This window comes from Amblyomma maculatum, chromosome 1 (genome assembly GCF_055883805.1).
Source record: "Amblyomma maculatum isolate TAMU_Amacu chromosome 1, ASM5588380v1, whole genome shotgun sequence".
Taxonomy (NCBI): Eukaryota; Metazoa; Arthropoda; class Arachnida; order Ixodida; family Ixodidae; genus Amblyomma; species Amblyomma maculatum.
In genome coordinates, this window is record NC_139344.1 from 188,487,060 (window position 1) to 188,510,566 (window position 23,507).

At 43.7% G+C, this 23,507-nt stretch overlaps 2 protein-coding genes across 2 annotated transcripts in view; one reads left to right on the forward strand and one right to left on the reverse strand.

Moving 5' to 3' along the window:
* LOC146205175 (uncharacterized) overlaps positions 1-12,004 on the forward strand; it is a 34,809-nt gene extending 22,805 nt beyond the window's left edge. Inside the window, exons 3-7 of the mRNA XM_084589857.1 lie at positions 309-410; positions 2,016-2,200; positions 8,592-8,681; positions 10,765-10,860; positions 11,717-12,004. Of these exons, the coding sequence (XP_084445983.1) occupies positions 309-410; positions 2,016-2,200; positions 8,592-8,681; positions 10,765-10,860; positions 11,717-11,974 (731 nt within the window). The 3' untranslated portion in view covers positions 11,975-12,004. The remainder of the gene's footprint in view (positions 1-308; positions 411-2,015; positions 2,201-8,591; positions 8,682-10,764; positions 10,861-11,716) is intronic.
* Positions 1-15,300, reverse strand: part of LOC146205173 (uncharacterized) — a 51,664-nt gene extending 36,364 nt beyond the window's left edge. The window contains exon 1 of the mRNA XM_084606454.1: positions 15,184-15,300. Within this exon, the coding sequence (XP_084462580.1) occupies positions 15,184-15,300 (117 nt within the window). The remainder of the gene's footprint in view (positions 1-15,183) is intronic.
* Positions 15,301-23,507: the final 8,207 nt, after the last annotated feature.

Consider the following 23,507-nt stretch of genomic DNA (forward strand, 5'->3'; position numbering starts at 1 on the left):
TAACCCATCGTCCGGGAGTTTGGCGTAGGATCTACAGGAGGATGTCCAGCTGCACATGTTTATTGAGGTGTATAAAATGTAAATGATGTAGCATACTTTGTCAAACTCTTTTTCAAAGCACTCTCCAGCTTTTAGCGACTGCCACCTTCATTTATGCTTCGTAAAACGGTAAAAACACTGTGAAGTTTTTCTTGACATGTGTTTCTGTGGGTTGCACTCCCAACTTACACATCCATATGCTGTGGTGTTTTTAAAAATGCTCTGCTTTTGACTCCAGTTACTCACCGGTCGCTCTTCATCTTTTTCAGTGGCTGATGCCCAGCCCCACGGAGGCCTTTCCTTTGGCCACTCACCCGAATACTGCTTTCTGGGGCCAAATGCCAACATCCTAAAGATGGGTGGATTTTCTGGTACATGCTGTTTTATGGCAGCAGGTTTTAACGCAGGATGCTGTGCATTATTGCAGCCGTCATAATTTATACAGTGCACAAAATATCTAAGGAACAAGTCTCTCATTTATAAGTGTGTTATAATGTAATTGGGCTCTATGCTTGCACTCTTCAGATATAGCTACTTTAATGTGAGGTTTAAGATAGCTGGGCTGGCATCCTGCTTTCGTCACAAAGGTCTTGGTTGGTCGAGAACAGCCAGGTACATTGAGAGGTGCATTGACGCTCTGTTTGACAGAGACTGCCAACCATGGTTTTTCCTTTGAGGTGGAAGGGTGTTGTGGGTATGGAACCCATCCGTGGCCCTTGGATCATGATTTAGACACGCTTCCCCTGGACTATGCATGCAGTTTGCTTCAAGGATGATTTCGATCTGTTTTGCGGGCTCTTTCACATGCTAAGCATAAAGCCCAGTTCTCGAATGCTGTCGGCTGTTTCAGCGAAACATGACGTTCATTGCTTTGGTAGATCGCGTCGACAGAGTGTATTGCCATGCACTCCCTATTCGCGGAGTTATACGACACCACGAGACCACATGACATGGCCTAGCCCAGGTTAGGGCAGCTCGCGAAGCCTTTCACCGCCCTTGTGAATATTAGGCTCCTGGAATGGGCTGATAACTCTTTGCAAGGATGAGTCGAGATGCACTGACCTGCGCGCCTGTCGTTCCATCATGCTCCCGATTAGCTTTCCTTTCAGATATTGTAGGTCCTTATCAGACTTGTTGTGTTCCGGACCATCCCACCCAACTTCATAGTTTTGCCCTCTGGGACCTCTTCCTTTAGACTCAGCACAGAAATTTTAGGGTATTCTATGTTCCTAAAGACATTTGATGTGGTTAGTCATCTTGACTTATTCTAAGTCCTGGAGGTGGCTGGTATAGACTGATTTCCAGTGCATGGTAAGAGTTCTGTATGCCAGCCCAGTTTCAGCCATCACTGTGTTCGGTAGTATCGACGTGGGCCGTGGAGTTCAACAGGAATGTGCTTTATCTCCTGCTCTCTACGTGCTTGCGTCAGGTCAGCGTCAGCATGACCCCTAATTCAGCCATATTACCGTCCACTAGTTTATCGCCCTCAATGCGTCTTTCATTGTTGCTTATACTGTTTACGTCAGTGTGCGCTGGTAATGGTGGGTTATCGCTTTTAGCCTGTGGGTACAAAGCTGTGACGTAATGCGAGAATTATTCCTTGTATTTGTGAAACAATCATTACACATTTCTGAGGTCAGGAAAATGCCATCTGTTTTCTTTCTGTGTAGAGGTCTGCCAATGAGTACGTTACCTCATAATGAAAACATTTGCAACTTAACCGATATCACCCGTATATGTTCTCGGTATAGCGCAGTGGTATAGAGAATAGTCACAATCTTGATTCTATTGGTCGGTGCATCCGAATGTACGCTAACGCGCGTTCACTTTTCATTTCAGTATAGATGGCAGGATATTCCCGTTATAACTAGACCATGAGAGTTAACCCTTTACAGAAATGAAAAGGAACAATGATCGCAAGCAGAATGCGCATGATTGAGCGTGGTGTAGATAAAATGTTTTCTTTACTTTTCCAGAGAGAGCCAGCGCTTTTCTTCATATGTGGTACGTCGATGCTGAAAGCCAGCAACGTGGCATGCTGTGTCCAGCGGTGCCTTCAATCCACAGCGAGCGAGTGCTTTTCTTCATACATGGTACGCCGGTGCTGAAAGCCACCAAAGTGGCAGCCGGTGTCCAGCGTTGCCTTCGAAGAGATTTGAAGGTTTGTATTTGCTGTGAAATATGCCATTGAAGTTCGCTGCCGGTTTGCGGCATATTTCGCAGCTGGGTAGCTTGGCGTGTGTGTGTGCCAGAAGCGTTGTTTGTCTTTAGTCGTCATCGTGGTAACTCCATTATTTGCAGTCCCACCGTGGTGGCGCAGTGGTTACGACGTTCAACTACTGCACCCAAAGGTGCGGGATCGAAACCCGGCCTCTGCGGCCGCTTTTCATTGCAGGCGAAGAGCAAAGCGCCCATGCACTGTGTGATGTCAGTGCACGTGAAAGAACCCCAATTGGTTAAAATTTTCGGAGCCCTCCAGTACGACATCTCTTATAGCTTGAGTCGTTTGGGGACAATAAACCCCATAAGCGAAACCAGACGGAGCCATATGCAGCTGCGGTAATGGCTAAGGCTTATGCACTAGAGCGCAAGGTCTACAATTGTAATGGTTATGAAAGAACCGCAATGGAACTCGCGGTTACTTGCCTGAAGCTTAGCACTTCGATCCGAATCTGCCGAAGAGGGCTCTGCACAACAGCTTTTGCTGCAAGAGGAATAATAGAGGTTGTTGCAACTCTGCCAGCTAAGCGCCCTGCGTGAAGGACCAAAGTAGTGCTCTTGTTAGAGGCTATTGGAAATAAAAAATGGTGTTGTGCACATTATATGAACCTTGAAAGGAATAATGCATTCGTGTTATACATGTATGTTTTTTGCACCTGCTGAAGTTATGCATGCGCTATGAGAAGCGCCGTTGAGCAGATCTATAAAATATTCTGTGCCAGCCAAAGCAGCCAAAGCGTTCTGTCAGGCTGCATATACGAAGTTCCTTACAATACATCCGCGGCTCCTGATGACACGAACGAGACTGGAGAAGCTAGTCTCGGATCTTTAATGTTCAGCTTTTCTTGTAATATTCGAACGTCTCTCTCCTCAAACGATGAGTCTTTCAATCGACATTTCTTCCGCAGTTTGAACGTGCCTTGTGCCTGACTCGTGGAACTGTCACCCATCATTCCAAAGCTACTGCGCTCGGTTGGCTATTGTTGCTGGAAATGAAGCTCACATTTGGTAGATTATTCCGGGACAATGCGAGAGCTTGGAGGGCAAGGCCAGCACTAAACAACCAGTATTAAACTGTCAAAACACAGGCTGTTTGTTTTAACGCATTCTATGTATGAGAATTGTACCAGAAGAGCCTGTCAAGGCTGCTGCAGTATACAGAGTTGCCTCCACGTATTCCATTCCCTAACGAATGCAGCGAGGGCTACCGGATGGTGGCAACAGCGGCGTTGCGTCTTTGCTTGCTTCGAGGACAAAGGGCAAAAAGCTGTCTTGCGGCTTCAGCGGAAAACAAGCTATATCAACGCTGTCACATAGTTGAACATCTGCCTCTGTTTAGCGTTTTTTTTTTTTTTATTTTGAATTCATACATTTTAGTGATGTGCCAATTTAGATAACAATGTTGATATAAGTGTGTGCTGTGGTGGGAAACAAGAATTAGTGTGATATTGCCTTGACGGTGCACAATTTTCTCTGAGCAACTACACCTTGCTATCTGTTCGCTATCCATTTTGTTGCCCAGAAGTTCTGAGAGTCCAGTGGAAAAGGCAGAGTACTACTTTGCACTACCGCTGTATTTCTGATATATCATTTTTTACGGTTACGAAACAATGGCATTGGTTTCTTTTTTTAACGAGCACGACATCTTGGATTGAATTCATGGACGCACTGGCCACGTATCAATGGAGTCTAAAAGTAAAAGCGCCAGTTTATTGCGTTGTATGTGCTAAATAAAAAAAACTCTACAGAACCTAGGTTCGCAGATGGGTTTTACAGCAAGACTTGCACAATGTACTTGAGGGAACTCGATAAATAGACTGTCTATTACTAGGCTTGCCTTAACGTTTTTGGTTTTGATTTGTGGTTTGAGAATATTTTTTTGGTTTTGGTTTATGGGGTTATGAGAGACGCCGTAATGGAGGGCTTTAAAAATTTCGGCTACTTGGGGTTCTTTAACATGCACTGACATCGCACAAGAAATAAGAGAAGGAATCGTACTTGACTCTGCTGGTTGGCAAAACTATATCCAGACTGCTACTCTATTGTATGCGGCGAGTTGTGCATTCGAGGACAAGAGCAGCCACCATCCCGATGCTTCGAAGAAATATTTCTCTTAGATGTAGCGCCAGTGGGTACAAGTGATTGTTTCGTTTTTTTCTTTCTTACGGCGTTTCTTCTGAGCATGCAGAACATAACTTCATCATGGCACTCTAATATGTACGCGAAAGTAAAGAAGCTGAAGCGCCTTATATAATAAGGTTTACTAAGGATTCATATACAATGTACTGTGCTAGCCATGGACATGTCTGCCTTCGCGATCTCAATGCCTCCACGTGATTTTCTATTATTACATAATACTTCCACGCCCGTAGCTTGGCTTCACAGCTTGGCTTCACAGCTTGGCTTCACAGCTTGGCTTCACAGCTTGGCTTCACAGCTTGGCTTCACAGCTTGGCTTCACAGCTTGGCTTCACAGCTTGGCTTCACAGCTTGGCTTCACAGGAGTCCAATGGCTTTCAAATATGTAAATAAAAAGTGTTCATCGCTAAGGCACCTAAATTACGATTCATTTTTAAAGGCACTGGGGAGAGCTTCTACATGATGTGTTCGTAGTACGCACGCTTGTCAGCATACGCAGTGCACTCAAGTAGGATATGTTCCACAGTTTCAATCGAGCCACAGTTGTCACAATACGGATTGTTCATTTCACCGAAACGGTAGTGCAAGTCATTTGTATATGCACAGTTCAGAGGAAAGATTTTAGGTGTAGGTCAATTGAACAAAAAAATTGGTAGTGATGTGTTGGCAAGATCCAAAGTCTATACTTTGTTTCGGAATCATTTTTCTTAGCCATTTGGAATGAATCAGATTTCGTGAAGAAGGTCCTAATGTATTTTCGATGTTGGTGGTCTTTACGAGCCACTTCATTTGCTTGTTCATTGGCTTTAATTCCACAGTGAGCTGGTATCCACTGAAATGTTATGCAGTGGCCTGCAGCAATAGCCAAATGATGTAGATACCCGATGTCAAGAGAAACAGGATGACGATTGGTTTTCTGCAGAGATGCTTTGGAATCTGTGAAGATAACCCATCGTCCGGGAGTTTGGCGTAGGATTTACAGGAGTATGTCCAGCTGCACTATTCACGTTTATTGAGGTGTATAAAATGTAAATGATGTAGCATACTTTGTCAAACTCTTTTTCAAAGCACTCTCCAGCTTTTAGCGACTGCCACCTTCATTTATGCTTCGTAAAACGGTAAAAACACTCAAGTTTTTCTTGACATGTTTCTGTGGGTTGCACTCCCAACTTACACATCCATATGCTGTGGTGTTTTTAAAAATGCTCTTCTTTTGACTCCAGTTACTCACCGGTTGCTCTTCATCTTTTTCAGTGGCTGATGCCCAGCCCCACGGAGGCCTTTCCTTTGGCCACTCACCCGAATACTGCTTTCTGGGGCCAAATGCCAACATCCTAAAGATGGGTGGATTTTCTGGTACATGCTGTTTTATGGCAGCAGGTTTTAACGCAGGATGCAGTGCATTATTGCAGCCGTCATAATTTATACAGTGCACAAAATATCTAAGGAACAAGTCGCTCATTTATAAGTGTGTTATAATGTAATTGGGCTCTATGCTTGCACTCTCCAGATATAGCTACTTTAATGTGAGGTTTAAGATAGCTGGGCTGGCATCCTGCTTTCGTCACAAAAGTCCTGGTTGGTCGAGAACAGCCAGGTACATTGAGAGGTGCATTGACGCTCTATTTGACAGAGACTGCCAACCATGGTTTTTCCTTTGAGGTGGAAGGGTGTTGTGGGTATGGAACCCATCCGTGGCCCTTGGATCATGATTTATACACGCTTCCCCTGGACTATGCATGCAGTTGGTACGGTTTGCTTCAAGGATGATTTCGATCTGTTTTGCGGGCTCTTGCACATGCTATAACGGAGTTTTGGACCTCGTATGCCTGGGTCCGCCTTGCAGCTGATGCCATCAGGGTTGGGCGAGTGCTGGTGCTTGGTGCCTTAACCACTCTGTGCTCGTTGACAAATTTGTATGCACATAGCTAGCGATACTTACGCCAGGAGCATAAAGCCCAGTTCTCAAATGCTGTCGGCTGTTTCAGCGAAACATGACGTTCATTGCTTTGGTAGATCGCGTCGACAGAGTATATTGCCATGCACTCCCTATTCGCGGAGTTATACGACTCCACGAGACCACATGACATGGCCTAGCCCAGGTTAGGACAGCGGAACTACTGAGTTTTATAATTTCTTGCGGCAGCTCGCGAAGCCTTTCACCACCCTTGTGAATTATTCCTTGTATTTGTGAAACAATCAAGTGTGCAGAGTTACACATTTCTGAGGTCAGGAAAATGCCATCTGTTTTCTTTCTGTGTAGAGGTCTGCTAATGAGTGCGTTGCCTCATAATGAAAACATTTGCAACTTAACAGATATCACCCGTATATGTTCTCGGTATAGCGCAGTGGTATAGAGAATAGTCACAATCTTGATTCTATTGCAGCTGCTTATTTAAAGTATGTCGGTGCATCCGAATGTACGCTAACGCGCGTTCACTTTTCATTCCAGTATAGATAGCAGGATATTCCCGTTATAACTAGACCATGCGAGTTAACCCTTTACAGAAATGAAAAGGAATTTGCATCAAGCTATGACAATGATCGCAAGCAGAATGCGCATGATTGAGCCTGGTGTAGATAAAATGTTTTCTTTACTTTTCCAGAGTGAGCCAGCGCTTTTCTTTATATGCGGTACATCGATGCTGAAAGCCAGCAACGTGGCATGCGGTGTCCAGTGGTGCCTTCAATCCACAGCGAGCGAGCGCTTTTCTTTATATGTAGTACGTCGGTGCTGAAAGCCACCAAAGTGGCAGGCGGTCTCCAGCGGTGCCTTCAATCCACAGCGAGCGAGTGCTTTTCTTCATACACGGTACGCCGGTGCTGAAAGCCGGTGGTGGCAGCCGGTGTCCAGCGTTGCCTTCGAAGAGATTTGAAGGTTTGTATTTGCTGTGAAATATGCCATTGAAGTTCGCTGCCGGTTTGCGGCATATTTCGCAGCTGGGTAGCTTGGCGTGTGTGTGTGTGTGCCAGAAGCGTTGTTTGTCTTTAGTCGTCATCGTGGTAACTCCATTATTTGCAGTCCCACCGTGGTGGCGCAGTGGTTACGACGTTCAACTACTGCACCCAAAGGTGCGGGATCGAAACCCGGCCTCTGCGGCCGCTTTTCATTGCAGGCGAAAAATAAAGCGCCCATGCACTGTGTGATGTCAGTGCACGTGAAAGAACCCCAATTGGTTGAAATTTCCGGAGTCCTCCAGTACGGCGTCTCTTATAGCCTGAGTCGTTTGGGGACAATAAACCCCACAAGCGAAACCAGATGAAGCCATATGCAGCTGCGGTAATGGCTAAGGCTTATGCACTAGAGCGCAAGGTCTAAAATTGTAATGGTTATGAAAGAACCGCAATGCAACTCGCGGTTACTTGTCTGAAGCTTAGCACGTCGATCCGAATCTGCCGAAGAGGGCTCTGCACAACAGCTTTTGCTGCAAGAGGAATAATAGAGGTTTTTGCAACTCTGCCAGCTAAGCACCTTGCGTGAAGGACCAAAGTAGTGCTCTTGCTTGAGGCTATTGGAAATGAGTAATGGTGTTGTGCACATTATATGAACCTTGAAAGGAATAATGCATTCGTGTTATACATGTATAAGGCTGTCAAGGCTGCTGCAGTATACAGAGTTGCCCTCACGTATTCCATTCCCTAACTAATGCAGCGAGGGCTACCGGATGGTGCCAACAGCGGCGTTGCGTCTTTGCTTGCGTGGAGCCTCTCTAATGTTGATTATTTCGCAGTACAGTATTCCAAAGCTTTAGCAGTGAAAAAATTCGGCACACTTGCCTTGCCAGCATGCCGCATCGCTCAATCATAATTTTCGCGGTTGCATGTATATTTTTGGCCGTTGCAACTCGCGAGTGCCTCGCAGCACGAGTGTTTAAAGGCCGGCTTGCAATCTGGTGATTTTTAACGATAGAGCCAGTAAGGTGCTTCAAATCAAGGTTACAGGAGTGACAAAGTTAGATGCTTAAAGACTGGCAGAATACAAATATCCGTAGCATGGGTATACGAAGAACTTCGACAAAATTCTCATGTACAAAGGCCAAGGCACAAACAATTCGGGAACATTTAAGCTGCGCTTAAAGGATCCCTTGTGGAACCTCACTTGCGTACTACCCATGCTGTACTGCTTGCCTATTCACTAATACCTTCCTTTCGGTGAGAACTTAAATTTGAGCCTCTACGTATGCAAACTATAGATTGTGCCGCCAGAGGACAAGGAGGGACCAAGGAGGACTCTCCAGAGAAATCGAAAGGGGAACGCCCGCAGGGCATCCAGGCCATGGCAGGTGAGTGAAAAGGGCGTAGACCCTGCTTCTTTCTGCTTCGTAAGCAGTCAAGACAGCCCTGGCGCTTCCCCAATGCACATCTACTGACCGCTTACTCCAACTTGGCGCTCATAACACCATTGAAGACTTCCATGAAGCACATGAAGAACATTATTATTGCACTCATGCAGCTGCTCGCTGAGGCTGCGACAGGCCTGTCTACACTCCTTTTAGCATGAAAGAGGAAACTAGTAAACAACACCAGTTTCAAACTGAACGTATGCTGTTTGGGGTGGTATGCTATTTTTAAGCTTGTTATCTCCACCATAGGTAAGTTTTTTTATTTTCTTTCTATGCCTCGCTTTCAGCCCTCTCCTCGTCTCAAAACCGGGCGGAGTACCGCAACTTTCTTTTTCTGCTTGTTTGTTCGTTTGTCGTCGCCGGTTGCGGGGAGACTGCTGGTCGTCTACACCGTGATTATCAGAAGAGTAACATACGGCCAAGCAAAAAAGACAACCACATTAGACCATAATTACAGCTGTGTGCAAAGGTTTTTTTCGGTCTCTAACGAGTGGTTAGTGGTTCAGAAGAGTGGGTTGGTTCAAAACGTGCCTTTAACGGCGTGTCCATCAATAAGATATAGGGTTTATTTGGTTCTGCAGTCATTCTGTGTGCAACTGTGAGCAGACAATAACACATAGGCCTGCACTATATAGTGTCAGCTGAGAGTATTCGGAGTCGCTGCTAACACAAAGAAATATGTTCAGATCTTGTCAGCTGAGATTATTCCAACAAGGAAAAATGCTTAGCTTGCTCAAAAACGGGGTGAAATACTCGTAAGACAAAAGACAATTTAGCGTACAGTTTGATACTAACTGTACGCTAAATTGTCTTTTGTCACGTACTGGTGACAAGGTCGTTGACACAGGCTTGATCTCTGCTAGCGCGTAATGTCTCTGCACCGAACACATAGTGCACCATCATGGAGTGCCTGTGTACCAGTGCGGCCAAAAGTTAATGGACCACACTCCATGCCTATTCACAAGTTGGCTGAAAGAAACTGGGAGGTACGGAATGTATAGGCTGGAGCGATCGCGAATGGCGGGGGCCAGCTGGACGGCAGCTAGATTGAGCTCAGGGTGTATGCACGGTATCTGGCAAAAGTTTTTCCTTGCTTCTTTTTGCAGAAATTCTGTATCATCGGTCTGCCTCTTCTTTAAGGCGATCAGTTTGGTTTGAGGAGGATGCCATAAAAGGCGAGTTTTTTAGCAGGGGTAGACTGGTACGCACGCCAGATGTTAGTCTAAATAATAGTGTGGTAACAGTGAGATAAAGCTTTTCTTTGGTGTCAGTTGACCAGTGGCATCCCAGGCCAGCTGGACGGTGGCTAGATTTGAGCTCAAGGTGTATGCACGGTATCTGGCAAAGTTTTTCCTTGCTTCTTTTTTTGCAGAAATTCTGCTGTATCATCGGTCTGCCTCTTCTTTAAGGCGATCAGTTTGGTTTGAGGAGGATGCCATAAAAGGCGCATTTTTCGGCAGGGGTGGTGATTCATGAACACTGGGCATACGATTAATTTACCAGCTATTATCTTTGCCTATGCAGACAACCTAATCATTGTCGTCATGTGACCAGACCATGACCAGGACGAATCGTTTTGTTGAATTGTTTTGTTAAGATTCCCATGTCATTTATGGTAGCATTCCTCAGTTGTATACGCTGGCATAGAAATATCAACACTCAGCACTGCCTGAACTCGGGCTGAATGAACGCAACAAAGATTATGCAATTATGCAGGTTTCAGCCTCTGCTATGGCATGGTGTATCATAGGTCAATCCTGGGCAACAAGATCGAGGATTATGCAAAACAGGTCATATGTTGTGGTAGGACGCAACCCTGATTAGGAAATTTATGCTGTTCGAATTCATCGCAGGCCACCACTACACCAGCCTATGTAAGGCACATGCCATTTTTGCACGTGATAGTTAGGACAGTATACCCTAGCATGCAATGTAAGGCTTGCGATTTCGGCAGTTTTATATTTAAGGATCAAGTTCATGCAAGATCGATTTTGACAACATTGACTTCCTTTCTCTCGTGCAGTCTCGGTGTCTGTCTTGGAAGCCAATGTTGGGAAATTTGAGCGTTGCCTGCACTGGCATCAACTCAGCGGATTCCAAGCCGGCTAAGACACTCGAGGTGAGAAGTTACCAGCATTACTCAATATTGTCACATGAAACTGAATCACTGTGATGCTGTGAATACTAGAGACGTAGAGAGCAACATTTTTCATAACGTTATTTTTGGCCCTAAGGCCCAGTGGGGAGTTAAAAAATGAGGGTTGTTAAATAAGAAAAGGTTAGGCGATCGAAAGAAGCGAGGAGGGACTGGTGATTCTTGTTCTAAGCAGCTCCGGGCGTTGTCTTGGCTTTTAGTGCCCTATCTACCGGTGTGCATGTTTACCCCATAGGGCTGTTTCACCTGTTCCTGTTCCAGCTCTTACTGTACTGACTGTCGCAGCCTATCCTCAACATGAGTCCGCGGGAGAGCTCATGATGTACCTCATTTCTCTGGAGCTGGGAGTTGGCTGGTGTCATATTAGCAGAATTATTCTGATATACCGTTTACAGTGAATGAAGCCCACTATGTCGACACTAGCGCAGCCTAACGACGCCAGCAGAGCAGTCACGACCCCGTGCGTGTAGTGTGAAACCACTTCTTCTTATCTTCTAGTGCATGCAGAGAGCACTAGTACTGGCCTTACTTAGGGTAACCTTTTCGCTGTTTTGGCTTTTTTCATTCTTGAGCTATGCTACATGGTGCACACATTTCTTTTGGTCTGGTTCTTTTGACGAGTCATGAATTCAGCATTTGTGCTTCTTTCCTTTTTGAGGGTGTAGTGACCATATGCAAATCCACTATTAGAATATATGAGCTGCTGCATAGTCTGCAGTCCTGTTATCTTTTTATTTAAATTTAGTACGTCTCTGAATTTCTCTGAGTGTTTTGTTATTGTTCTGAGCTTGCATACTTTTGTGTTTTCTCCCCATGACAGCTGATCCTGCACGTGACTGATGCTAGTCGAGAGATCACGACAGCTGCCCACCTTTCGAAGCATGGCATTCCCTGGTCCAAGTTGACTGCTCCCTGTGCTACTGGCTCAACAGTGTACTTACAAGCCTGCACTTCACTTACACACGTTGGCCATAGCTTCTGTGTCAAAATAAAGTATTCCTACCTATGTGCCTTTTCATTCATTAATAACGCACATGATTGGAGTAATAAACACTCCAGTGCCAAAACACCATGTTGACACACACATTTATGTTTAGACTGCCTACCTTCTGCATCACTTCCCTTTTGTAGCCTACCTAGAAAGATTTACTGTATGTGTCATAGAACCACATGTATCTGCTATTCCTTTTGAGACAGGAAATAATCTGCAAAACCAGTGAAGTAAGAAAAGTTCACAGATATGTTTCGTAGACAATATTTAGAGGTAAGCCCAATGAAGATGCTTGGAACTGCAGACGGCCTGGTGATGGAAAGGCAAAGTGGGCAGTGTTGACTTGCATAAGAGTACTTAATTCAATATTCTGCAGATGAGCAGCAACTTAGTTGAAATTCCCTTGTCTGTGGGATACTTACACCCATACTGTCACCTCATGTAATGCTCAAACATTGGCAGTGCTAGTTTACTTAAATATTGCAATCTTGGCCCTTCAAAGTGAATTGTGTTCAATAGCGAGGTGACATGCTTGTAGCAATGCATGCAGTAGCAGCAGTAGCATGCTACTGGGATGGTGAGGCAGCATACTAAAAGGGCATAAACAAAAGCGTGTGCAGTAATTCTTGCCATGTAACAATAGAGCCCTCTCCTAATTTAATGTGATTGCATTAAAAGGCCATATTTACCAAAAAAGGCAGTTTGTGTGACAAGGAAGACTGGCAGATGGTATGACCGGATGGATTGGTCTGTGTGATGTGGGGACCATAGTATGGTCCAGCTGCCTACCCAAGCAGCTCCTTTCACATGAGAAAAACTCATTTCCTTTCAGAATCCCAAGTCAGATGTGTGAGTTGCGAGTTCATTTACATCATGTGGTAATTAGCAAACTTACAAATTGGTATGTGTGATAAAAGCGCAAACTAAGATTGGTAAATCAACAAGTAGCCAACTAAATGTACAGGGATGAGGATACAGGAGTCGTAAATGCTGTGGCATGTTTTCCTTAACAGCGGTGCAGAAGTGCCCCCAAAATATTTGTTTCATTTGCTCAATTTAGGTGTATTTCAGTTTCTGGTATAACCTTTCCCACACTTTTAACCTTTAGGCACAGTAATTGTAAGTACAATCAGCAGTTTAAAAAAAAAATAGACAGCATTTCAAGATGACAGTGTTCCAAAAAATTGAGAAATAGTAGTGAAGTTATGTATAGCAGCAAACGTTGCTACACTGTACCATCAGCATACACGTGTGATCCCAGCCATTTTTGGAACCATAAATGCAGTATTAACTTCAGTAGTTTATCAATTCAATTTCGGACTATCCTCATGTTTGACAAGATTTTAATGATAAAACCTTCAGCTTAATGCCTCTAGTAGCCTGAGTATTCTGAAGAATAGCAGTGTTTCCTTACTTAATTGCTTGGCACACTTTCTAATTTTGCAGTGAGAAATTTTCTTAGCCTAAAAAAGTGAAAATTTGGCAGTACTCTGTCAGGGACAAAGCAAGCTTTTGGAAAAGGAAAATAGAGTCGATGTCTCTGATTGTACACCCCATGTGCACTGTGAATGAAACTAATGAGCAAAAAAAAAAAAACATATGCTTTCAAGCAAAGTGTATTGCAATGCTTAATATTACATAGAATTCCTCCTGGCACACACATGGATTTGATATCTCAAGCTGCCAGTTTCCATCATGCAAGGACGACATCTGCTAGTTTCTATACAGCACCTTCGTGTTTTGCACTGGCAAGCCACGTTTTGCGGGTGGGTACCTTTCTAAGTGGACTCAGCTAGGCTTAACCTGATTTCCATGAAATATATATGGAAGGGTGCTTAAACCAGATGCTATCAGGCTTTACATACACCTGCAGGTAAGGGCCCTGCCAACTACTATATTTAATAAAGAAAATTTGATATATCTAGTCATCACTTAGTGTTTGTCATATACACTCCCTCAAGCACAATTAATAGTGTTCTGATCGAGCTGCTTGATTGATACTAAAAATGAAAACGCAGCGCTGACACCAAACATGGACGGGTTATATACTGCGCAGTTAAAATGCCTGGAGAGAGTGCAACATAAGTCAACTTAATCGCTTTCACTTCTTTCTTGTCGACCGCGACATAAAGTATCGGCAGCACTTGTGCAGTGCTCACCTTTACAAACCAAGCATGCTATGCGTCTGGTCATCGACTCGCAGCTGTCGGCCGGCGCATCGTCGCCGTCGATTCTCCCAGCGACGCCACGCCCTCCGCGGCACGGATTCAACCCTCTTTCCAGTTTGGTTGCTAATGGCCATCAATTTTCGCTGATTATTGCACTGAGCAGGTAAGCCCAGCTCTACTAATTGAGCACATAATTAAAATATTTTATCGAGTTTAGTTTACAGCGCAGCCCTATGGCAGTCGCGTAACCGGCGAAGCGAATAAAGAGCACATCAGGGGATGAAAGTTCGACGATGCACTCTGATGCATATCTTATGCACTGGATTTGTTAGAGACCAACATGGAATAATTTGAACAAATTGTTCGATATACACGGTCATTTGGCTGCTGGATATACCATTGCTTGTCAATCCGGCCGCGCAAAATACATAGTAAAAAATTTACTTCTTTTTCCCCATTCTATGTTCACAATAAACATATGCATAACCACGCACTGAGATCAAGCGCCACATGAAAATTCGCGCTTCCACTTCAGTTCGAATAATAGCTCTCGAGGTCAAATGTTCGAATGAGTCGCGTTACATATGCTGTGTATGCGAGGTGGGTACGTGGCGGACGAATTAAACTGCCCTGCAAAAGATGGTTTGGTTTGGTTTATGAGGTCCCAAAGCAACTCGATCAGGCTATGAGATACGCCATATATAGTGGAGGGCTCCGTGAATTTCGACCTCTTAGCTGCAGGTTTTTACCGTGTAAGCTGACATCGCGCAGTACACGCGGGCGCCTTAATTTGTTAGTTTTCGCTCCCATCGAAAAGCATGCAGTCACCCCAGACAGGATTGAATCCCACACCCTTGGACACAGAAGTCTTGTACGCCAACTGCACCAGTACAGCGGAAGAGGAAGGGTGGGGGGGGGGGGGGGGGGGACACTGCAGAGGACACTGTTGCGTTGTCGGGTGCTTGGTTTTGCCCGCGGCTGCTACGTTTTTGTGACATGGCCATGCATGTCCCGTTCCACCTAGCTTAATTCCACTGGGCCATCGCAATTCAATCTCGACCTCCTATAAAATCGCAACATGCAATTCCTGGCACGAAGTCACCTCCTGGTCGAATTAGCATGGCTTACCCTGAGTTGCCAGACAGTTCGCTTATACACGCTGGCCAAACGGGATCTGTTGGCTCTTAACTGCATGATCACTACTGCAATGCCGATCGACGCCACGTACACGCTTACGGGCGGCATGCAATTCGATCGTTGCAGCCTCCGCTACTGGTTACGTGGTTGCGATTCGTGAAAAAAGAAACTATGCCGGGACTGCGGGCATTGCAAAATTAACATGCAGTTTCACGAGTTGGTTCGGCTGGAGGCTTTTAATTGTGCCCGCGTATGCGGTGCGATTTCTGTGGTGGTGTGGAGCAGGCAATAGGTAACACGCGGTAACAATTAATTAAGCAGGCGTTGGTATATAAGTGATAATACTTTTTAACTAGTCATGCGCACTAGCATCTCATTCACTAACAGCTATAGGTTTGTATAGCTGAGGTCGCAATTATAATATCTGTATCAGTTTTTAAATTTTTGGAAACACCATTATCGTCCCCGCTTTTAGCACATGAATTTAGGCCGCGCATAGCAGAAAACGAAACTTTTCGGTCGAGGATAATTTAGTGCGCGCGGCATATGTGTACTATGTACGATCGCTTCGCTAGCCATTCCTCCCGGGCGCTCCAGAACATTATGAAAGGAGTGACACCCGCGACGGTGCGTGGCGCGTATTGAATCGTAAAGATCAGCATGCATGGCTAAAGCATGGCGATTTGCGCTCACCCGCTGTACAGTTTCGGTTTCGTCTGTGTACGGCCGAAACTACCCGAGCAGGTAGCGTAGATGGCAGCGTACTGCTCCGAAGTTGTCACTTGTTCCTTCGTAGCGCCCAGGAGGGACGGCAAGCTTCGAGAGCAAGGTATATATGAAGCGGGCTCATATGAGTGCCAGGTCGAAAAAATAGAGGAGGCTATGGCCAGGTATACGCGCTCGATCATCAGTGGTTTCAATTTAGCCCGCGCATCAAAATTTCTTGCGCTAAATACGGCAACAGAATTATGTTTTGGGAAAGTTTACACTGATATGAATACTGACATGGGCGTCGGTATGACCCCCTGCATGGTGCCAACAGATTCTTATTCACTGAAACTGCTCAGTCAGAACACTTAGTGACATAATTTGTTCATTCTGGAAGGCCAAACTCGTGGTAGTTTAAATTTTAGGCCTTGTGTTATTAAATTAAGGAAAAAAGTATGGGAGATGGAATAAACCCCACCCTTTACAGCCCCCTTTACTGATAATCACCAGGTTTGATTTGGTTGTTTAATTTGATGCAAAAAATTCATAAGAATAGCAATAAATGGACAGCAGAAGACAATTAAGTGGTTCAGTTTGGTAGTTAAAATCTTAAGGGTCACTGTATCAAATGCTTTTTGAAGATTAAGAAAAGGTAGCTAATTTTATTTGAGTTGAACATGCCCATGCTTCTCATTTAGTGAATCAGTATATGCAAAGCATTCCTCATCACCTGATGGGCCAGCTCATCAAGACACTTACAGTAGTTGCTTAACTGTGGCTGCTTCCTCTTTGTATAAAATGAAAAACCAACTTGAATTTGAGGGAAAAATTTCTAAGAAAGGAAAAGGTGCGAGTACTGAGTCATTAAAAGTGCCTTAAAATTGAGATACTCGCTTAAAATCAAGAGACTTAGCTACAGTATATGCAGCCAAAGAAGAAACAGAAAAAGGCTTTTGAAATGTGAAAACAAGTGATTTTAATAGCACCCCCAAAACAAAATTCAGCAAGAGTACTGGGCAATTTTAGAGTGTATGGCTAAAGCAGAATTCATTTTACCCAAATTTAATACTCACCTTGGCTGATCTGCCAATGCCAAATTTTTCTAAAAAATTGCAACACTTAGAAGCACAATATCTTGCATAAAAAAAGCCTAGCCCTGAAGGCTTTTGCTTTCTTTTCTAGAATGTATTCATGCCTTGTTATAAATGTTAAGGTATAGAAACACGATCAAAAGCGACCATTCAGAGCTTCATTGTAACTATCCAAAATATAACTTATGAACTGCAAAATAAAACGACCCAAGTTTAAGGTCTAATTTTGTTTTTTAAGTTTTGCTCCCAGCTATGCTGGTCCCTGTAGACCTTTCCTCAACTCTTTAAACTGTACTTCAGGACCTAGTAGAAGTAGTAGTAATAAACTTTATTTCGTTACAAAAATGAGTGCCAAAGAGGTTTGCAACTTGTAGAAGCAGGGCCATCTGTCACTTCGACATGGAGGACTCCAGCCAGGTACACCAATTAAAAGGAGGAGAGCCAAGATAAATGGGGGACTGAATGGCAATGGTGCAAAGGAAAAGCAATGTTCTAGGTTAATGCAAATGGGAGATATAGTTGGTACAAGATGCTTTAGGTGGAAACGGTACAGAAAAAAATGCACTGAGAGAAGGAGGAAGAAACTTTAATGACACAGAGTATTAGGCACAGAGAATGTCCTGAGTACGGGTCACCAAGGCCAACCAGTCCGTCAGCTGGTGCAAGACTAGCCAAACCCACCAAGTCAGGGAAGAAAAGTGCGTAAAATGAAATGTGCCGGGATGGTGAGAAACTGTTCCCATTTTACGTTTGACGTGAGATTCAGTGACAGAGGAAAGGAAGAGGTGTCAAAAGAAGAATGAGATAATCTCGAAAATGCCTGGAAAGCAGCTTCATTCATCAAACTGACAGGTTGAAAGAAGCCGGCTATCCGGAACATGGTGTCATCTCAGTTGCTGAAGGAACCTATAAAAAAATGAAAACAAACAGCGACGAAGCTATGCCTAACACAGCGTACAGAATACAACAACAAAATCTGGTTGCAATAACCTATCTGCACAGCATATCGCATGATTTGAAACGAATAGGCAAAAAAGTAAACATCAAAGTAGTTTTTACAGCTTCGGAAAAGTTATCGAAGCTTTGTAGGATCACTCAAACTTGTGGTGTGCAGCGACGTGCATGCAGCATAAAACATCAGACTTTATTTGTACCCTGCAGCACAGGTGTTGTGTATGAGATCCCATTAAGCTGTGGGAAATGTTACATTGGACAAACGGGTAGATGCCTCAATGAACGGCTCTGAGAACACAATTATACCTATGAAAAACTTGCAAGAAAGAAACAACTGCAAAGGAAACGTTGCTTTGCACTGCAGCAGGTGCACAGGTTGTATGCCCTGGCTTCTACAGGGCTTAAAGCCAGGGGGTCTCGGGGTGTCAGAGACCCCCCCGTAATATTTAAGAAGGGTCCGAGACCCCCACAAGCTTGAATTCAAGCATGAGGACTGTAAGAATATGAACCAGGTAACCATTGTTTTGTTCTTGTCAGTGGTGTAATTGGAAGATTTCTTCTCTATCGTTTCAACAGTTTCACATTGAGTATTAATAAAAACCAGAGATGGAAAAAATAATGATTTCTCCCCTTTGTATAAAACGATTTGCAAAACAGGCAACCAGCCACTTTCTCTCTTTATTTCCCTTTCCACCAGTGCTCGAATCACTACAGACCCCCCTCTGATGGAGCCAGACTTTAAGCACTGGGCTTCACAAAACAAAGATTATTGGTAGAAGCAACAAGCAGATTACAAGAGAGATTCTGGAGGCCATCAACAGAAAAAGGGCTTGTGCGTCAGTGCACCTTCGATAATGATCAGTGAAAGAGAACTTGAGATCCTGTAAGTAGCGTAGGTTTACTCAAAACGCTTAGGTAGTATGTTATATCTTTTCTTGTATGGCAGTTTTCAGTTCTATATCGGGTGGTTTTTAAGGATAACGACATGGCTTAATCCTGCTCATTCATACTTTACATTTTGACAACGGAAGCCCATATACAGCTCAACCTGGCTTTTTCATTCGTCTTCATCGAATGTTTAGCGGTGAGGCATGTGCTTGCTCATCGTGTATACTACTTCACTTGTGTTTTGGATTTTAGTGATTTCTTGTTTATTGTTACTTTTTTTTTGTCAATGCTTTGTTAGGAGAGAAAACTGGAACATGTGTATATGACGTTTTGACTTCGGCTGAGTCACATGTTAACACAATGTGCATAAATTCCTCCGGTTTCCAATAAATTTCAGTTGACAGTCTGTGCTGTGTTCATTTCCCTACCTCTGACCAGATCTATCTCAATCTCAAAGACCTCATTCCAAAAGTAACATGCACAAGTATTGATACAGCGATAAATTTATTACAACGAATAAGACTTTGCTGTCAACCATGATGAACTTGACTTTCTGCAACATCGAATGTTAAAGTGAAAGTCATCGCTCCTTCTGCTTATATGCTTTGCTTATTATTAAGGAGATTATTAAGTTGGTTTAGACCTCAAGGCAGAATATTAGTTTAAATAGTTTAGTCACACAAACAAAGAAACACGGAAAAGAAATTATAACCGAGTTTTTTCTTGGTTGAAGCGCCGTACAGAGGAAGAAAGTAATCATATTTACACAGGTGGAAGCAGGCTCAAGCATTTTAGAACAGCTCAGGGAGCAGTAATAAAGTAACTTCGGAGCAGCTTTGAAGCAATAAACTGAGAGTTTTGGAGCAATCATATTATGTCTTGGAGCAAGATTCTAGGCTCGCTTTTAATAATAGAATTCTAGCTTCCTCACTTAACCCTTTGACTGTCAAATACTCCGAAAAAAAAAGAAATCACCTCCAGTGTCGAACTATTTCAAACGCTATGCGTTTAGCGCAATAGCCGTACTGCAAAAACGCCGCGGGACGGCATGCGTCCGCAGCACCTGTACGGCAAAACCAGTCAAAGGGTTAAATAGCAGCAAATGGAATGCTGCCTTCTACACTTCATAACTGAAGATCGTTTAACTAAGAGATTTATACTGGTTTGTAAGATTCAAAGGTGGACTTTACAACTTTGATGCACTCAAGTACTGCCACTAGTTCGCAGTTCACATCAATGAACAGTACATTTCTGCTTTCTATCTTGTGCATATTCTTTCTGATCCTGCGCCTGTGCTGATAAATTTCTGGATACTGGCCAGCAACGCCTTCAGGGAAGATAGGTGGCACTTTAAGTATCACCTTTTTCCCCTTCAAATTCATTACTTTATGGCCTTCTGTGGCTGCTCAAATTACTGCTTGAGCTATCTTAGTTTCAACACACTAGCGATAGGCCCTGTATGACTTACCAACACTTTTGAAAACACATTTAGTGACTGGCACCTAAGCGGCATCACCTCCATAAGAGTTCCAAGTGTGCTTTTGTCTGTCGTAGGCATGACAGGCTAGATGGTGAAGCACCTGCTTGTATTCACAGCAGAATCACTAGAAACAAACTGTGTAGTTCGCTGCAGCTGGACAAGTTTCCAATGACTCGTAGTCATCATCATCGGCCAGACTATACCAACTGCAGGGTGAAGGCCTCTCCCATACTCCCCTACCTGTGCTAGCTGCATCCATTTTACTCCTGCAAACTTTTTAACCTCATCTGCCCACCTAACTTTCTGCTGTCCCCTGCGACGATTTGCTTCCCTTGGAATCGTTTATTACCCTAAGCGAACATCGGTTGTCCTCTCTACACATTACATGCCCTGCCCATGCCCATTTCGTCTTTTTGATTTGCCCTAGAATGTAATTAACTCAAGTTATTTCTCTAACTCACTCTATGCGCTTCCTATTTTTTAACGTTACACCTACCATTTTTCGTTCCCTAGTCATCTGCATTATCCTAAACTTAAACAGAACCCTTTTCGTTAGCCTCCATGTTTCAGCTCCATAGGTGAGTAAGTGTAAGAAGCAACTGCTGTATACCTTCCTCTTGAGCAATACCGGTAAGCTACTAGGGTAATCTGAGAATACTTACCAAATGCACTCCATCCCAATATTATTCTTCTAGTTATTTCTCTTTCATGATCTAGATCTGCGGTTACTACCTGTCCTAAGTAAACATATTCGCCTACCACTTCCAGTGCTTCGCTACGTCGTAGTAGTTTGGTGTGCCTGCTTCACTCGCTGATCTCATTTCCCTCACCACAGGCGATTCAAAAGGCTGGGAGTAGGTGCTATATCAAGTGTACAGAACATTTTCCGTAACGAATTCCTCAAATTTGCTTATAAGCAAACATTATACTGCCTACTTTTCTAGTATATTAAAATTTTATACGTATTAGGCTCGGGTGAGATGCATTACACCTCTGCTACCGGTGTGCTGCCATCGTTTTGAATACACCAGCCACATACCCTGTATACAAAACTCACAACAGACCATTTCCCAGCTGCGCTTCTCATAGTTGCTTAACTTAATTGTCTCGGATTGCAGTTCTTGCTGTCAATACCAGTAATGGCCCACTGTGCGGCAAAACCATGCTCCACTAAATTTAATGTCAGAACATTGATGCAGTCGAGTTGGAGCAATTTTGGAGCAGGGAAAGCAGGCTGGAGCAGAATGAAGCAAATGGAGCAGCACTTCCACCCCTGCATTTAGGATGGATGCAAAGAAAGGAATACTGCAATCAAATTCTAAGTTCAAAAGGCAAGCCACCATGTCAGTGTTATCACTCTGTATCCTAATTTCTAAGTTCAACATCACAGGAAAGACAATTGTGCCAAGCTCAAGCTTAACACCGTTCAACATGGTCCAGTTACATATATATATTCCTGCCAAACATAATCACAGTTCCCATACTGTAAGGAATCTTTATCAACCATGCTTTTATTTATGTGTTTATTGATACCTCAGAGGTCCTAATGCGAGACTTTACAGAAGGGCTTGTGCACAGTGATAAATGGCGACAGGCTAGTGGTATACATGGCTATGATTAGACAGGTTCTTCGATGGCAGTATTGAAGCTTACAGGATCACTGATGAGGGATGATTCCAGTTGTGAACAGTGCTTGTGAAGAATGACTCATGAAATGTAGTTGTGCAGGCATGCGGTGAAACGCTACTTTTACGATGACCTGTGCGAGGTGTTCTATACACAGGTTAGCCGAGACGACTGCCATGAGGTCTCGTATGAAAAGCTTGTGATAAAGGCAGGGGCATGAAGTACAGCGACGAGAAAGACTGTAACAGAGATTTCATGGCCGAGATGCTGAAGGAGTATTCGAGGGAATGAAACTGGTGGCACAGTTTTGAACAGGCTCATAAGGTTTAGTAAAGTTACAGTAGTGTGGATCAACTATATCATTGGCATATTAAAGTTGTGATCACACAGGGGTTTTGTAATCTAGTAATTTTACACAAGAAGGTGCCAGCCATGGGTAGGTTACGATAGAGGTATCCAACAGTTTTATTAGAGTAATTAGTTACATAACTTACAAGGCAAGACAATGTTAAGCCATTAGTGAGGTGAACACTAAGGTGCTTAAACGAATTCTTTGAAAAAATAGTAATACAGTTCAAACTCGATTTAACGAAGTTGAGGGGAGCCGTAAAATATTTCGTTAAATCGGGAATTTCGTTAAATCGAGTGAGGCAATTCTCGGTCCTATAATTTCGTACATTTGAATATAAGGTGCGGCGGCCCCTGAAAAGCGACCACGGAATCGTACTTGGCGAAGACTTAATACTCCCAAAATGAATTGTTGCCTAGCAAAAATGACCGGCGCCGTTAGTGCTCAAGAAAAAAAACATTGTTACACGTCAAGAACAGCCCGAGAGGTCTGCAAATTTATTTTCCAGCAATCAAGTCGATGATCTTTACCTGTGCGCGTTTTGTGAGCAATGACCGCAACTGATTTTTCGTAGGTCTGAAGAGCTATGTATAGCACTGCTGGCCTAACAAGCTGAGCTTGAGAAAAGCAAGCACTGCAAGGCACGGGGAAATATCTGCAGAAGCACAGTGGCGAACGAACCACACGAAGCACGCCACAAAAAAGCACCGAACAGCAACGGCGCCCTTTGGAATGAGGCACAAGACTTTTTTTTTTACCGCTGTCACCATCTGGTGAATTCAACTGAACACTGCAACTCTTGTTTTGCGCCGCGCAGTTTAAAAAAAAAAAAGAAAAAAAAAAAACAAAGCGGGACGAAGGTACCCCGCGCTGTTACCCTGGACTCGCAATTAATAAATTTTCGGGGTGCTCTCTACAAAATAGATCAAAAATAGCCCCTTTCCACGTTCATTTTTCGAAAAAAGGTTCGTTAAACCGGGACAGATTACGAAATTGATTTCGTTATTTCGAGTTAATCAAAACATTGAATCCCATGGGCTTCTGACGGGGAATTACGATATCTTCGTTAAAGTGGAACTTTCGTTAAATCGGGTTTCATTAAATTGAGTTTTGACTGTAGTGTTAATTTTGTAAGTAGGATGTGTTGTTTTGGCAGTGGTGAGAAGAAATCAAAACAGTCTAAAGCTTCTCAGGGACGGAGGCCACATATAGCACATCA